This window comes from Rhinolophus sinicus, linkage group LG14, assembly GCF_036562045.2.
Source record: "Rhinolophus sinicus isolate RSC01 linkage group LG14, ASM3656204v1, whole genome shotgun sequence".
Lineage (NCBI taxonomy): Eukaryota > Metazoa > Chordata > Mammalia > Chiroptera > Rhinolophidae > Rhinolophus > Rhinolophus sinicus.
The window spans coordinates 12962831-12978169 of record NC_133763.1 but is presented as its reverse complement, the minus strand read 5'-3'; the positions used below and the strand labels follow the sequence as shown (position 1 = coordinate 12978169).

Genomic DNA, 15339 nt, shown 5'->3' with positions numbered 1-15339 from the left:
TGACCTATGCACCTTCCACCCACCAGCCTCTACATGCACTATGCTCCACCTTCACTCTCCTGCTTCCTGTCTCTCATCCTTGCCATCCCTCATCTATCACCGGCCCCAGGGCCTTTGCACATGCTATTCTCTTTACCTGGTAAGCTCTTCTGTTCTCACATCCCTTCCTAAGGGAAGCCTTCACTGAGCCCCCTAACCAAGGCCAGTTCCCCTGTAATAGCCTCCCAGAGCCACATACTTCTATTTGTAGTAGTTGCCACAGGTGCAATTTTACGTGTTTTTTGAGTGATTATGTGCTTAATGTTTCTCTTCCCCTCAATGCTAAGAGCTCTTTGAGACCAGGGACCATATCTTTTTTTATTTTTGGTCACTATTGTCTCCCCCTTGTCTAGCATGTGCTGCCACATGGTAGATGTTTTGAATGAATGGATACGACAAAACAAATGCAATCATGCATGAATAAAGGGATCTGAGGTTAAAAGCAGGACGGGAATTATGAAGGAGAAATTATATGGAACCATTTTGAAAAAGTTGCTGATTAGAGAGGCTATAGACATGGAAAGAGAGAGGAAAGACAGGATTTATCTTTGATTTCCTCCTTCGCTACCCTCACCCCTTCTTCCTCTCCTGCCCCAGGTCTCTGCCCTGGACCAGCTTTGGACTAGGGAACAGGAGAGATGAGGAAGGGTTAGAGGTCTTGGGGGAAGGAGTCCTTGCCAGCTGTGGGTCTATACAAGCGAGAGAGGGAAGGGAATGAAATCTCAGATAGCAGGAAGGGCAGAGGCGACTCAGCCAGCCACTGTCTTCTAGGTCCTTAGCCTGTGCCTGGCCTCTCATGTAGCCACCGCTCTGTGAAGACTTTCAGCCGGCTAGGGCCTGGGCATCGTTGGGGAATGTCTATATTTCCCAGTGACATGAGTCTCTTTTCTTCTGCCTTTTCTTATGATTTCTTTCCCAGAGCTCCACGATTTCAGTTGCCATGGTAGTACTTTTCCTTGTTCCGTGGGTTCCTTTTCAATTTTCGTAAATCTGTTTCTTTTTCACTGCTCAAACCAGAATCTTGATTGGAAGATTCAAAGTTATTTAACCACCTTAGGGACCATTATTTCTTCACTTTTATTTCATGTATTTTCCAGGTGCATTTGAGGAACCTATGCTTGTCCATATCAAAGCAGCTGCTCTTGTGCTAAAACCTTGGCTAATTAGAGGGGTTTTGTTAGGATTCGCTAATGATGGCCACTTCTTTTTCCCCATGGCACAGAGCTGTCTGATGCTGAAGACTCTTAGGATGGATGTCAGTGACCCATATGGCACGTTGAGCTTTCTCTCCAGTGGCACAGGGTTTGATGTCAGCAGCTTTGGGGTAACTTCAATCAATGAGCATAAAGACTGGAAAAATTAAAGCCAAAAAAAGGAGCTCTGACCCCAGGAATACATATGGGGAAACAAGTTAGTATTCTGACACTGAACTTCAACATGTCCTTTGGTTAAACCTTCAGAGGATGATTTCAAATAGACCACAAAAGTACGTTGCAAGCGAATGCCAGACAAACTATATGCAGACTTCTGCGCCTGGGCACTTTTAATTGCTGTGTCTTCTTGCTGGAAGTAAAACGACTTGATATTTCAGCCTCACTCCCTGGATATCTTTTCTCTATGGGAGAGAAAAGCAACGCTTGGCATATCCCAGCCTCGGGGAGTGGCTGAATGGTTTGCATTTCTTCCCCAGATAGTTCAATATTTTTTTTATTGTTCCTGTATTCATTCATTTGATAAATTCGTAGTAGATTCCTACTGTGTACCAGGCGCTGGACTGAGATCTAGGGAATCCTGAAATTCCTTTCTCTTAAAGGCTCTCAGTCTAATGGGGGATATGGTGATATATGATAACAGAATTATATTAACCAGGTGTTTCTTACCAACCATTCACTCTTTTTAAAACTAGATTTTTAAAAATCAAAGCAAAGCATCCTATTGAATGGGAGAAGATATCTGTCAATGACACATCTGATAAGGGGCTAATATCCAAAATTTATTAAAAAACTCATTCAACTCAACACCAAAAAAACAACCCAATTAAAAAATGGGCAGAGGACATGAAGAGACATTTTTCTAAAGAGGATATACAGATGGCCAACAGACATATGAAAAAATGCTCAACCTCACTAATCATTAGAGAAATTCAAATGAAAACCACAATGAGATACCACCTCACCCCAGTCAAAATGGCTATCATCAATAAATCAACAAACAACAAGTGCTGGCGAGGATGTGGAGAAAAGGGATCCTGGGTGGGATTGCAGATTGGTGCAGCCACTATGGAAATCAGTATGGAGGTATCTCAAAAAACTGGAAATGGAACTATCTTATGATCCAGCAGTTCCACTCCTAGGTATCTATCCAGAGAAATCCAAAATTCTAATTCAAAAAACTTTATTCACTCCTATATTTACTGCAGCACTATATACAATAGCCAGGACATGGCAACAACCGAAATGCCCATCAGTAGACGACTAGATAAAGAAACTGTGGTACATTTATACACTGGAGTATTACTCAGAAGAACAAAATCTTACCATTTGCAATGATATAGATGGACCTAGAGGACATTACGCTAAGTGAAATAAGTCAGATGGAGAAAGACAAATACCACATGATCTCACTTATATGTGGAATCTAAAGAACAGAATAAATGAGCAAACTAATCAAAAACAGTCTCAGCAATATAGAGAAAAAACGGAGGGTTGCTAGATGGGAGTGGGGTGGGGATGAGGAAGAAGGTGAGGGGATAGAAAACACAAATCGGTAAGCACAATATTGCCACAGGGACATGAAAGACAGTTTGGGGAACATCAATAATGTTGTAAAGATTTTGTAGGGGGTCAGATGGGCACTTGTCTTATTAGGGAGACCACTTCCTGGACGGTGTAGATGCCTGAGCATTGCACTGTACACGTGAAGCTGAAGCTGAATTTAATACTGAATGTCAACTATAATTTAATATATATGCAGTCACAGAATGTGGACTACAGCATAGGGAATAGAGTCAATGGAATTGTAACAGCTATATATGATGTCAGAGGGGTAGCAGATTGGGGGAGGGGCGTTATCACTTTGTGAGGGGTATAAATGTCTAACTATTACATTGTTTTGTACACCTGAAACTAATTTTAAAAAATCAAAGCAAAGCCATCAACACAGTTAAAACATCAAATAAGACCACAGGGTTTATAACAAAACTTAAAGAGTACCTTAGGGCTTATAACAAAACCACTTTCAACTTTTTCAGCTATTTCTATACAGACTTTCCTCCATCCTGCTAAATAACAACTGCTATTTATTGATTTTTAAATGTTAGATATTTATCTACTGAATTCCTGCTGTGGAAGATGATGATTTAATTTTCATAAGTGCTACTACAACCCCTGTTATACTTCCTTTCCCCCGTACTGTCAATAGAGTTATATTAAAATTGTTCACCAGATTAATATTCATTGACTAGATTATTAAGCTCACTTAAAATTGTTCAGGGCTAAACCACTTAATGTACTATGATTGCTTCTTATTTTCCCTGAAGTTGGAAATTGGTTGGTTATTTATTTTAATCACCAGTTCAGCCTGTTGCAACCTGGGCTGGTAGATGCTGACCTAGGACTTTACTTCACATTCCCTTCAAATTCATTCTGGGAATTTCCTTAGCCTTTCTCCTATTTCTAGATACCTTGTCTTTCCTTTTCCTTTATTTCGCTCCTGTTTATGTGGAACACTTTTTCCAAGAGCTTTCCTAAGAAAGGGCATGCGGGACATACATTTTCTTTTGAGAGCTTGCATGTGTAAAAATACTTTATACTTAATAATTGAAGAATTGACTGAGTATATAACTCTTGATTGAGAATATTTTTTACCTCAGAATTTTGAAGATATTTTTCTACTGTTTTCCAGATGGAAAGGTCTGATAATTCTGATTCCATTTTGATTCTCGATTCTTTGTATCCCCTTTTTCTCTGTAGGAGCCTTTAGGAGCTTTATCCTGGCGTCCTAAAAACTTGAAAGGATGGACCTGGGAGTGGGTCAATTTTCATCCACTGTGCTGGCATTTGGGAGACAGTTTCAATCTGGTAACTCATGTTCTCTGGTTTTAAAAATTTTTCTAATATTAGTTTTAAATTAACTTTATTGAGTTATTATTTACATACAGCAAAATGTATCCATTTAAATGCCCAAACCATACACATCCATATAACAACCGCCATAATCAAGACCATGTTTTCATTATCACAAAAGATTCACTCATGGCCCTTTCCAGTCAATCTCTTCACATTCCCATCAAGGAACCATTGATCTGCTATGACTATATACATTTTTCACTTTTCAAGAGTTTCATATAAATGGAGTCATACAGTATATACTCTGTCTGGCTTACTTTGCTCAGTATAATGTTTTAAAAATTTGTCCATTCTGTTGTGTGCAGCAGTAGTTCGTGCCTTTTTATTGCTCAGTGATATTCCCTTGCAGGGAACACAGTGTATCCATTCTCCACTTGAGGGAAACTTGGTTGTTTCCAAAATTACAAATAAAGTTACTGTATCAAGATTTGCATACAGGTATTTGTATGAACATAGGTTTTCATTTCACTTGGGTAAATACCTAAGAATGTGATTGCTGAGTCATGTGGAAAGTGCATATTTAACTTTGGTTAAGAAACTGTCAAATTGTTTTCCAAAGAGGTTGTACCATTTTAAACTTCCTCAGCAATGAGTGAGAGCTCCAGTTATTCCACATACATAGTCATCAAAAATTGGTATTGTTAGTCTTTTTACTTTTAGCCATTCTCGTGGGTGTGTAGTGGTATCACATTTTTGGTTTTGATTTGCGTTTCCCTGGTGATGATACTGAGCATGTTTTCTTGTTTATTGACCATTAGTATATGTTCTTTTGTAAAGTTTCTGTTGAAATCTTAGCCTATTTTTTAACGTGTTGTTTGTCTTCTTACTAAATAGAGTTGTAAGAGTTCTTTTTGTATTCTGGATAAAAATTGTGAGATACACGATAGCTAATATTTTCCCTCAGTCTGTGGTTTACCGTTTCATTAATAATGTCTTTCAAAGAGCGAAAGTTTTAAATTTTGATGAAGTCTAGATTATTAATTTTTATGGGTCGCTTTTTGTGTTCTTTTAAAGATTTCTGTATCAACTACTTTTTCCTGGAAGTTTTATATTTTAGCAGTTAAATTTGGATATGATCCATTCTGAGTAAATTTTTGTACATGGTATGAAAGGTGAAGGCTCACTTTTTCTATTTGGATATCCAGTTATTCCACCAGCATTTGTTGAAAGATTATCTTTCCCTCATTGAGTTATTTTGGAACCGCTGCAAAAAAATCAATTGAACATATGTGCAGATTTATTGATAAACTTGTTAATCTGTTTCCCGGATCTCTGTGTCCATCCTATGCCAATACCATATTGTCTTGATTATTGTAACATTAAAGTCACAAAATCAGGTAGGGTAAGTTTTCCAACATTATTCTTTTTTGCAATATTGTTTTGGTATTTTACGTCCTTTGCATTATCATATAAATTTTAGAATTAGGATTTCTTTTAAAAAATCTTCTGAGATTTTGATTGGGAATATGTTGAATGTAAAGATAATTTGGAAAGAATAGCACCTCAAGAATATAGAGTCTTTCAATCCATAAAAATGGTATCTCTCTCCATTTATTTAGGTCTTCTTTAATTTCTACCAACAGTGTTTTGTAGCTTTAATACAGCAGTTTGGTACAGCTCTTGCACATATTTTCTTAAATTTATCCCTAAGTATTTCATATTTCTTGATGTGAATTGTAAATGGTATTTAAAAAAAATATTTTCCACTCGTTCATTGCCTGTGTGTGAGCATTGATTTTTGCATACTGATCTTGCTGTGTTCTACAGCATTGCCAAATTTACTCTATAAGTTCTAATAGCTTTTTTTTTTTAGTTTTAGGTGCATAAAACAAAGTAATAGTTAAGACGTTTATCATTTATATCCCTTACACTGTGTCAATCCCCCTGCCCCCCATCTCTGATAGCTTTTTGTAGATTGTATATTTCTTATGATTTTATAGGTACCCAATCATGTAGTCTGCAGATAAAGACAGTTTTACTTCTTCCTTTCCAAACTGAGTGTTGTTTGTTTCATTTCCTTGCCTTATTGCACTGGCTGAGCTCTCTACTATAAAGTAGAGGAAATCTCCTTGCTTTATTCCCACTCTTGAGGGGGAAAGCATTCAGTTTTTCATCATTAAATATGATATTATCTGTAGATTTTACATGAATGTCAGTTATCAGGTTAAGTTCCCATCTATTTATATTTTGCTGATCGTTTTTAAAAGTCAAAAATAGATGTTGAGTTTTTAAAAATGCTTTTAGTGCATCTATTGATGATATAATATTTCTCCTTTATTTTGTTTGGAGAACTAGATTGATTTTTGAATGTCAAACCAATCTTTCCTTCCTGGGATAAATCTCACTTGGTTATTATGGATTACCTTTTTATATGTTGCTAGGTTTTATTTGCTAATATTTTGGTAGGGACTTGTGGTTCTGTGTGTCATGAGGGATATTGTTATTTGTTTAATTCATTGTAGTTTTCCTGGAATATTGTTGGGGATAGGATAATGTTAGCTGGATAACGTGAATAGAAAAGTATTCCCTACTTACCTACTTTCTGAAGGAGTTAGCGTAAGATTAGTGTAATTTCTTAGGTGTGTGATAGAATGCATCAAAGAAGCCATCTGGGCTTACAGTTTTCTTTGTGGAAAGGATTTTACTTATAAATATGATTATTTATTTAGTAGATACAGATCTATTTAGAATATCTACTTTTTCTCATTTTTGGTTTGGTAATTTCTTTTTCAAGGAATTTGTTTTATCTAAGCTATCGACTTTGTTGGCATAATGTCTTTCACAAAATTCCTTTATTATCCTTTTAACTGTAGTGATAACTTTTGAATTTCTGTTTTCTTGATCAGCCTACGTAGAATTTATTACTTGATGTTTTCAAAGAATCAGCTTTTGGTGTCATCGATTTTTCTGTATTGATTGTATTTCTATTTCATTGATTTCTGCTGCTATCTTTATTCCTTCCTTCCACTTACTTTGAATTTAATCTGCATTTGTTTTTCTTGTTTCTTGAGATGGAAGCTTAGATAACTTTTCTTTTTTAATGTAAGCATTCAGAGCTATAAAGCTCTATGTTACTATGTTACTACATCACACAAATTTTCAAATGTTTCCTTTTCTTTTTTAGATTTTATTGGGGAAGGGGAACAGGACTTTATTGGGGAACAGTGTGTACTTCCAGGCCTTTTTTTCCAAGTCAAGTTGTTGTCCTTTCAATCTTAGTTGTGGAGGGTGCCTTTCAGCTTCAAGTTGTTGTCCTTTCAGTCTTAGTTGTGGAGGGCGCAGCTCAGCTCCAGGTCCAGTTGCTTTTGCTGGTTGCAGGGAGCGCTGCCCACCATCCCTTGTGGGACTCGAGGAATTGAACTGGCAACCTTGTGGTTGAGAGCCCACTGGCCCATGTGGAAATCCAACCGGCAGCCTTCGGAGTTAGGAGCATGGATCTCCAACCACCTGAGCCACTGGGCCGGCCCTCAGATGTTTCCTTTCCATTTTGGTCCATCTAATTATTTTCTAATTTCCCTTGTAATTCTTTGTTTGACCCAGGGGTTATCCAAAAGTGTGTTTTTAAATTTGCAAATATTTGGAGATTTTAAAGATATTTTTTCTTTATTTCTTTCTAATTTAATTCCATTTTGATCAAACAATATACTCTGCATAATTTCAGTTCTTTCAAGTTTTTGAGGCTTGCTTTATGGCCCAGTATATGGACTATTTTGGTGACTATTCCAACTGCTGTTAGGTGGAATGTTCTGTAAAAGTCAATTAGATCAGTTTGGTTGGCTTTGTTGTACCAAGCCTTTATATCCTTGTTGATTTACTACCTACTTGTTCTATCAACTACTGAGAGAAGAGTGTTGAAATGTGTTATAATTAGGATGTGTCTGTTTCTCCTTTTATTTCTGTCATTTTGCTTCATGCATTTTGAAGCTCTGTTAATTTGGTACATAAATATTGGGGATTGTTGTTTTCTTGACTAATTGGCACTTTTTGTCATTATAAAATTTTCTTGATCTATCTCTGGTAATATTTCTTGTCCTGAAGTCAATTTTGTCTTATATTAATATAGCCACTCCAGCTTTTTAATTTTCTTATTTGTGTTTGTATTGCATATATTTCCCCATCATTTTACTTTTATATATTTTTATATTTAAAGTGTGTAGAATCTTTGTGTTTGTTTTTCCCTATGCTGGGCATTTTCTTTCCCTTGCTCTCTGCACACATTTCTTTCTCATCCTTTAGATCTCAGCATAAATGTCATTTGCTCAGAGGCCTTTCTTGATAACCTGATTTTTCCACTGTGTCCTACTTAATTCCTTTGTAGCATTTTTCACAATCTTTTCTGCTTATTCTTTTTCTGGCCATTCCCTCCCCTGTCTCACTGTAATGTAAGCTCTTTGAGGGCAGAGACCTTGTCTCTCTTATTTATCACGGTATCCTCAGTGCCTAGAACATGTTTCTCCAAGGGTCATGTTACTTGTTGACTGGGGGGTTTGTGAGCCCCAGGACTGTATCCTTCCTTCCTCCATTCTACACCAAGTAGTACAGTGCCTGACAAATAGGTAGGTGCCCAATACATGATTGAATGAATATGGCATGATATGATATAACATGACATGAATACATAGTGCAAATTAGAACAAGTTCAAGTTCAAGGTGCTTCCCTAAGAAGGAACAGCCAGGAGAGAGTTCAGGTCTAGTCACAGTTACTAGAAACTCATTCACTGACAGATTAGAATTAAGGGACAATAAATCTAATCTCTAGAGGGAAACATTTCATGGAAACATAAAACAGAGAGGAAAAAAAGCATATAGTTCTCAGAGAAATTTTTTTCTGTTGGTACGAGATGGAGGCATTAGGGTATGGAGGGGAAAACCAGGTAAGAGGGCAGAATTATGCAAATCAATACATTAAGAAGTAGAGATTCATAAGCTAATTTTAGAAAAAATCCAAAATAGTTTTAAAAGTAATACATTTTATGCTATTTCAACCAGAATTTCATGTAAATATTTTAAAATTAATTTTTCTTTACACTACCTTCACATGTAGGAGTTGGTTGTCAACTGCTATGAGCTGATTAAGATTCTCCAGTATTTCTAAGTCTCTTATGTCATCAATATTATTATTGCTGATATTCAATATAGAGAGGGATTTCTGTAAGAAAACAATTAAATTGGTATTAGTTAATAGTCTAATTAAATACTATATATAGGAACCAGAAATCCTAATCCGTGAAAAAATTTAAGATTTATCACTTAAGGCAATTTTATTCTTTAGGCAAGAAAATAAAAAAGCCATAAAGATTTTGTTTCTATGGCATAGTTTTTTTCAGATGGAACTTTTAGAACTATAGTAATTGTGATATAACTTACTATTTTTCATAAGTTTAATTAGGATGTAAGAGAAATTTATAGAAAAAAGCCAAGAATCAAGAAGTAAAGAAAGAAGGTGCCCCAATAAACAAATGATAACATAATGTAGAAAATGTGCTCATTTCAGTTTAAGCAAGTTTCATTTTGTGTTAAATATCATTAAAATATGTACTTACATAGGAAGAAATTGCTTTTGTCTTAGTTTTTTTGAAATAGGAAACATTGACCAAGAATGAAAGAATATCTGGTATTTATTTTTATCTTTCTCTCTCTATATATAGGATTCTTTTGACGTTTCATATGTTCAGAAGCCACTTAGAATAATAATTAGCTATTTAACAAGAATTTCAACATCAGCTCTTAATGAGGACGTAAATAGGGATTAGGACAATACTAAATGAAAGCCATCTTAAAATCTAAGGCCCAGGGGTGACCGGATGGCTCAGTTGGTTAGAGCGCGAGCTTGGAACAACATGGTTGCTGGTTTGATTCCCACATAGGCCAGTGAGCTGCGCCTACCACAGTTAGATTGAAGACAACGAGCTGCCACTGAACTGCTGGAGGGGCGGCCGGGCGGCCGGGTGGCTTAGTTGGTTAGAGCGAGGTTCTCAACAACAAGGTTGCGGGTTCAGTTCCCTCATGGGATGGTGGGCTGCGCCCCCTGCAACTAAAGATTGAAAACGGAGACTGGACTTGGAGCTGAGCTGTGCCCTCCACAACTGGATTGAAGGACAATGACTTGGAGTTGATGAAACCTGGAGAAGCACACTTTTTCCCAATAAAATTTATAACAACAAAAAAATAATCTAAGGTCTAGGAATCTCTACCAAGATGGAGTCTACCACCCAGGTGTCCACACACAGCTAATATATACAGAATATACTTCCCGACACTCTTCAAGGCTTGAAATACAGCTTAAAACATTATGCCTTATATTTAGAATTTAGGAATCTGGTTGAATACATGCAAAAATTGAGTAAGCAAAAATATTTTCAGTGGCGTTTTGTAGTAAAACTAGCCATCCCCACAGTGGAGTCGGTCTCTTGGATCAGTTGAGGTTGGGCCGAGACAGTTGATTCTCTGAGGAGGACAGAGCTCCCCACCCCCAATTTAAAGCACTATCCCTTAATTTTTATACGTTTGGTTCAGAAACTTTATACTGCCCTCCATTTTTTGGGCCCTCTAAAATAAAACCAACAAAATCTGTAAATGCAACAACCACGTTCCATTTCCGCCCCTTGCCCCCAAATTGAAGGTCGTGTATACAAACAAATCCTGTTTTGAAGATTAGTGTGGTACCCTCTGGCTTCTCAACTAATTGTGACACCACCATGTGATGTGAACAATTGTTAGGTGACAGCCGGAGCAGCAAATTCAGTGCTTCCAGATCTACCTGCTTCTGATGAGGCAGAATTGTCTGTAGTGCAACCTACAATCGAATCTGAATCCAGTGAGAAAAATGACTTACCATTGTAATGATTCTATAGGTTGTTTAAAATTTGCCAAATAATTGTGCACATTTCTTTCCTTAGGCTTTTCCCTAAAATTTAAAATTTTGAGTCATGATCATCACCAAGGTCTAATTTATGAATGAATTAACATCTGTGTTAGAACTTCAAAGTTTACATAACCTTTTAAAAAAAATTTTTTTTTAATTGGGGAACAGTATTTTTTCCAGGACCCATCAGCTCCAAGTCAAGTCGTTGTCCTTCAATCTAATTGGCACAGCTCAGCTCCAAGTCTAGTCGCCATTTTCAATCTAGTTTCAATCTAGTTGCCCACCATCCCATGTGGGACTTGAACTGGCAACCTTGTTGTTGAGAGTTTGCGCTCTAACCAACGGAACCACCCAGCTGCCCCTAAAGTTTCCATCACCTTTTAACATCCTTCTTTTGAGCCTTCCAGTTGCCGTAAGGTGGGTATTATCCCCACTTGATAGCTGCTGAGTCCCTGAGAAATTATGTGGGAAAATCAGTGTTAGCCCTCAAATGAACTCTCAGTTGGCCATATACACATGCAGAGTATGAACAATGTGCAAATATACCCTCACCACCTTCCTGTTCCATTGATCACCATATGCTTTGTCAGAATACTCAAACGTGGTCTTACTGCCAGAGAATGAAGAGTTCTGGGATCAAAGAGAAGCTTTTCTCCAAGCGGAAGCCGCTGACTCTCAACGTGAAGCTCTCTTATACCTGTTAACTCTTCTAAGCCTTCTATGACAGCGATATAATTGCCTCCCAGATACCTGCGAAATACAGGAAGTAATTCTAAATAGACATTATAAGAACATCATGGTCTGTAAAAATGATAAAAACGTAACAAAATCATTGAGCCGTGTGAAAATTATACATGCACAATGTTATTGAATCAAAGAAAGGTTTATATGATCCTTACACATAAAGTGGTCTAAAAAGTATGTTTTTTTTAAAGTGAGAGAATTGGAATAGTCCTTGTTTATCTGTGTACTAAGGCTCCTCATATGTTAGAGTGCAGAAGAATCACCTGGGTTGTGGGTTTAAAAATGAAGATTTGTGGGTCGAACTCCCAGCGATTCTGATTTGGCTCTCTAGGTAGGAACCCAGCGATCTGCATTTTTAATAAGCAGTACCCACCTCACTCCTATCTCCCTATTCTGAGGCCCCTGGCCAGATTTTGGAAGCACTGATACTTCTAACAATCTGGGGAAATTGTATCCACCAGTCTTCGTTGTTTAAATCAGCATAGGCAGTAAATGCCTTTTAACAATCAAATCTATGTTGTCATTATTAATTCTGTGACCCTACCTTTTTGAGATGTGTAATTCTGAAAGGCATAGACTTCATTTCATAGAAACTTGCACCATGTAAGCCTACTACATAAGGATGTTTTTAGTATACCAGTAAGCCCTTAAGACAACTCTCCTCATGCAAAAGGAAAGCATACCAAGCTTACTAAAACACTAATTGTCAGGCATTACATTTGAAACAATTATTTTGTACTAATAATACTAAAAGAATAAAAATGGAGGCCTGTTCCACAAAACTGCAGATAATAGAAATACCTGCGTGTAAAAATATTACTGTAATGATCGCAATTACATTACTTTAAAAAAAAGGACTTACAGTTTTTCCAGTTTCTTTAATGACCTGAGGTTCTCCATACATGAAATACAATTGTTTTGTAGGTACAGGTGGGTCAGGTTTGTGGCAAAATTCAAGTTATTGATTTGACTAATACGGTTATCATACAAATATAAAACACTAAGATTTTTGCAAAGAGAGAGGTCATCCTAAAAGGAAAACAAAAACAAGTCGTACTTAATTTCTCTTGAAAACTTAGAAGTTTGTTTTGTTTTTAAGAAACTTTTTCACTTAGTCACTCTGTAATAAGGTTAGTATAAAAGAACAGTATTTCTTTGTTCTTAGCACAGTCAAAACAAGACTAGAATGATTACAAGATTAGTTCTAGGTTTTAGTATTTTGTAACTATATCAATAAAATTGTATTTAAGATTTTCCCAGTGCAAGCAATTTTACATGGAAGCAATTAGGCTCCTCTGGAAGTTGAAGCATTTAATAGATTATTGCTCCAACATTATAAATCATGGCTTAATCTTTCTGTAGGATTGGAAGTAAACCATTGTGATTTATAATACTGAAAATTGGAAGTCATCTAGATATTCAAGAACAATAGATTAATAAAGAAACTATGATAATGCTTCTAAAGGGAATACCATAGAACCATTAAATATCCTTTAGTTTCTTTAGTAATATTTTGTATATCTGATAATAAAATGAGAACAGTATGTTCTGTGACCCACTGATGTAAAATTATATGAATATATGCCTAGAAAAAAGAGGGACATTATCTAAATGTTAATAGTTGTTTTCTCTGCATGGTAGAATTACAAGTTAATTTTTTTCTTTTATATGTACTTATACAAATGAACAGCAATTACTTTTGAGATAAGAAAATAATTAAAGGTATTTTTAAAGGCTGTCATTTCTTGTGTGGTGGTAGAGTCAGCCTAGGCTAAAGGTAGGCAAGAGATAGAATGAAGTTTTGCTCAAAAAATATCTCGGCTTTCATTAAGACCTCTTAAAATGCAGCTACATCTTGGGAACTTCAAATTTACAAGTTATTCTTATCTTAGTGTGAATTACTTTACACCAATTTGTCTTCTTCCTAACAAAAGTCATCCACAGTGAAGGAACATTGTGAGGGGCCAAAGACCATTAAATGGAGGCTCTGGAGAAAGCAGCCTGTATGTGGTGTGAGGAGGTAGAGAGCTTTGGGCAACAAAAGAGAAACATGGGGTTTTGGCAATTGACTTCATGGGAAGAAGGATCGCAGGAAACTGGAAAGGGATATACGACGTAGAATGGGAGCTGAGCAGGGTTCTGTAAACAATAAAACAAAAACAAACCAGTTGTCTTAATGGACAATTTTGACTCGGGCTTTGGTGTTTTTTCATTTGTTCATTCATTCATCCACTCAATAAATATTTAAGAACTTAATATAAGTCAGGCACAGTATTAGATGGGGGGATTTAGGGTGATGTGAAGAAAATAGACATGATCCCTGCCCTCATGTATCTCATATGTTTCCGAGAAATTTTCTCCCATATATATGAATATATATGTATATAATATATGTGTGTGTATGTGTATGTGTGTGTGTGTGTGTGTGTGTATACATATATATATATTCTTTAGCATTTTATTGTAGGCAATGGATATCAATACAAATGGCCTACATGAGTTATTGTTGCCTTTAAAATTTCCCAAATTAAAGCCAAGAGTTGGCTTAAAACAGAGAAAATGTACTTTCAGAGTATATCCAAGTAAACATAATCTTGTCTGATGTAACTGACAGAGTATAACCTACATTCATCTAACCAGTTAAATTATGTGCAAAAAAGATGTCACTGTTAAAGTTTTGAACTATTGTACTCACATAGTTAATTCTTAATATTTTGATATGTTAAAACAATTCGTATTCCAAGGTTCTGGAATTATACCTAAGTAATTATCTTTGAAATTGTTTTCCAACATATACTTGTAAATCTAGTTTGCTACACTATAGAGTTTTTAACTATCACACAGGTATATTTTATAGACTTAATAAGTTTACCATCCCAAGCAGGAAATTAAAATCAAACACCAATATAAAGCTGGCTAATGAATATGTAGTTAATAAGTATAATAAAAATACAGTTAATAAGAAGGTATGCTCTGACACCAGTTTCTAAACTTTACATTGTTAATTATATAAAAATAGAAAATAATTTCAGAGTTCTCACAATTGCGTCTATATTTTTGTCTGAAAAATTTAAATGAGTTATTTTCTTCAGGTATTGTGAAGTGGTTTCTTCTTTTCGAAGTTTAAGATTGCTGTTTTTGGCAATGAGATCCAAGGTTAGCCGAACCATGATTTCTCTATAAATCAAACTCTCAGCAATTGCTCTGATCTGATGCCATGTCAAGAAGCAGGTTTAGGTATTGTTTCATGCCCAACTTTCTAAAAATTAAAGAAAAAAGGAATATAATGTACATAGCAATTTAAGAAAAATTGTTTTGACTTACTCTTTTTCTTATATAAAACTATTTGATAAGCTAGGTCATAGACATTTTTAGAGACATTTAGGTTATTTTCCAAGTTTATAGACCTAATTCTTTTTATAAAAAAACTTAAAATACCAAAATTAATTAAATACACAATGCTCATTCACTTTTACTTTTAAATCTTTCTCTCTCTGTAGTATTGAACTGTTATGGTGGTCATCTTTTTTCATTTAATTTTTTAAAAATTAAATTTATTGGGGT

At 35.8% G+C, this 15339-nt stretch overlaps 1 protein-coding gene and 1 long non-coding RNA gene across 3 annotated transcripts in view; one reads left to right on the top strand and one right to left on the bottom strand.

Moving 5' to 3' along the window:
* Window positions 1-15339, top strand: part of LOC141568513 (uncharacterized) — a 60469-nt gene that overhangs the window by 20893 nt on the left and 24237 nt on the right. For both annotated transcript variants that reach the window (XR_012491667.1, XR_012491665.1), the window contains exon 3: window positions 4011-4118. This is a non-coding gene — a long non-coding RNA (uncharacterized LOC141568513). The remainder of the gene's footprint in view (window positions 1-4010; window positions 4119-15339) is intronic.
* The window catches only part of PPP1R42 (protein phosphatase 1 regulatory subunit 42), a 34223-nt gene that overhangs the window by 14878 nt on the left and 4006 nt on the right, over window positions 1-15339 (bottom strand). The window contains exons 2-5 of the mRNA XM_074318664.1: window positions 14817-15034; window positions 12638-12804; window positions 11643-11781; window positions 9199-9315 (exon numbers count right to left, since the gene is read on the bottom strand). Of these exons, the coding sequence (XP_074174765.1) occupies window positions 9199-9315; window positions 11643-11781; window positions 12638-12804; window positions 14817-14945 (552 nt within the window). The 5' untranslated portion in view covers window positions 14946-15034. The remainder of the gene's footprint in view (window positions 1-9198; window positions 9316-11642; window positions 11782-12637; window positions 12805-14816; window positions 15035-15339) is intronic.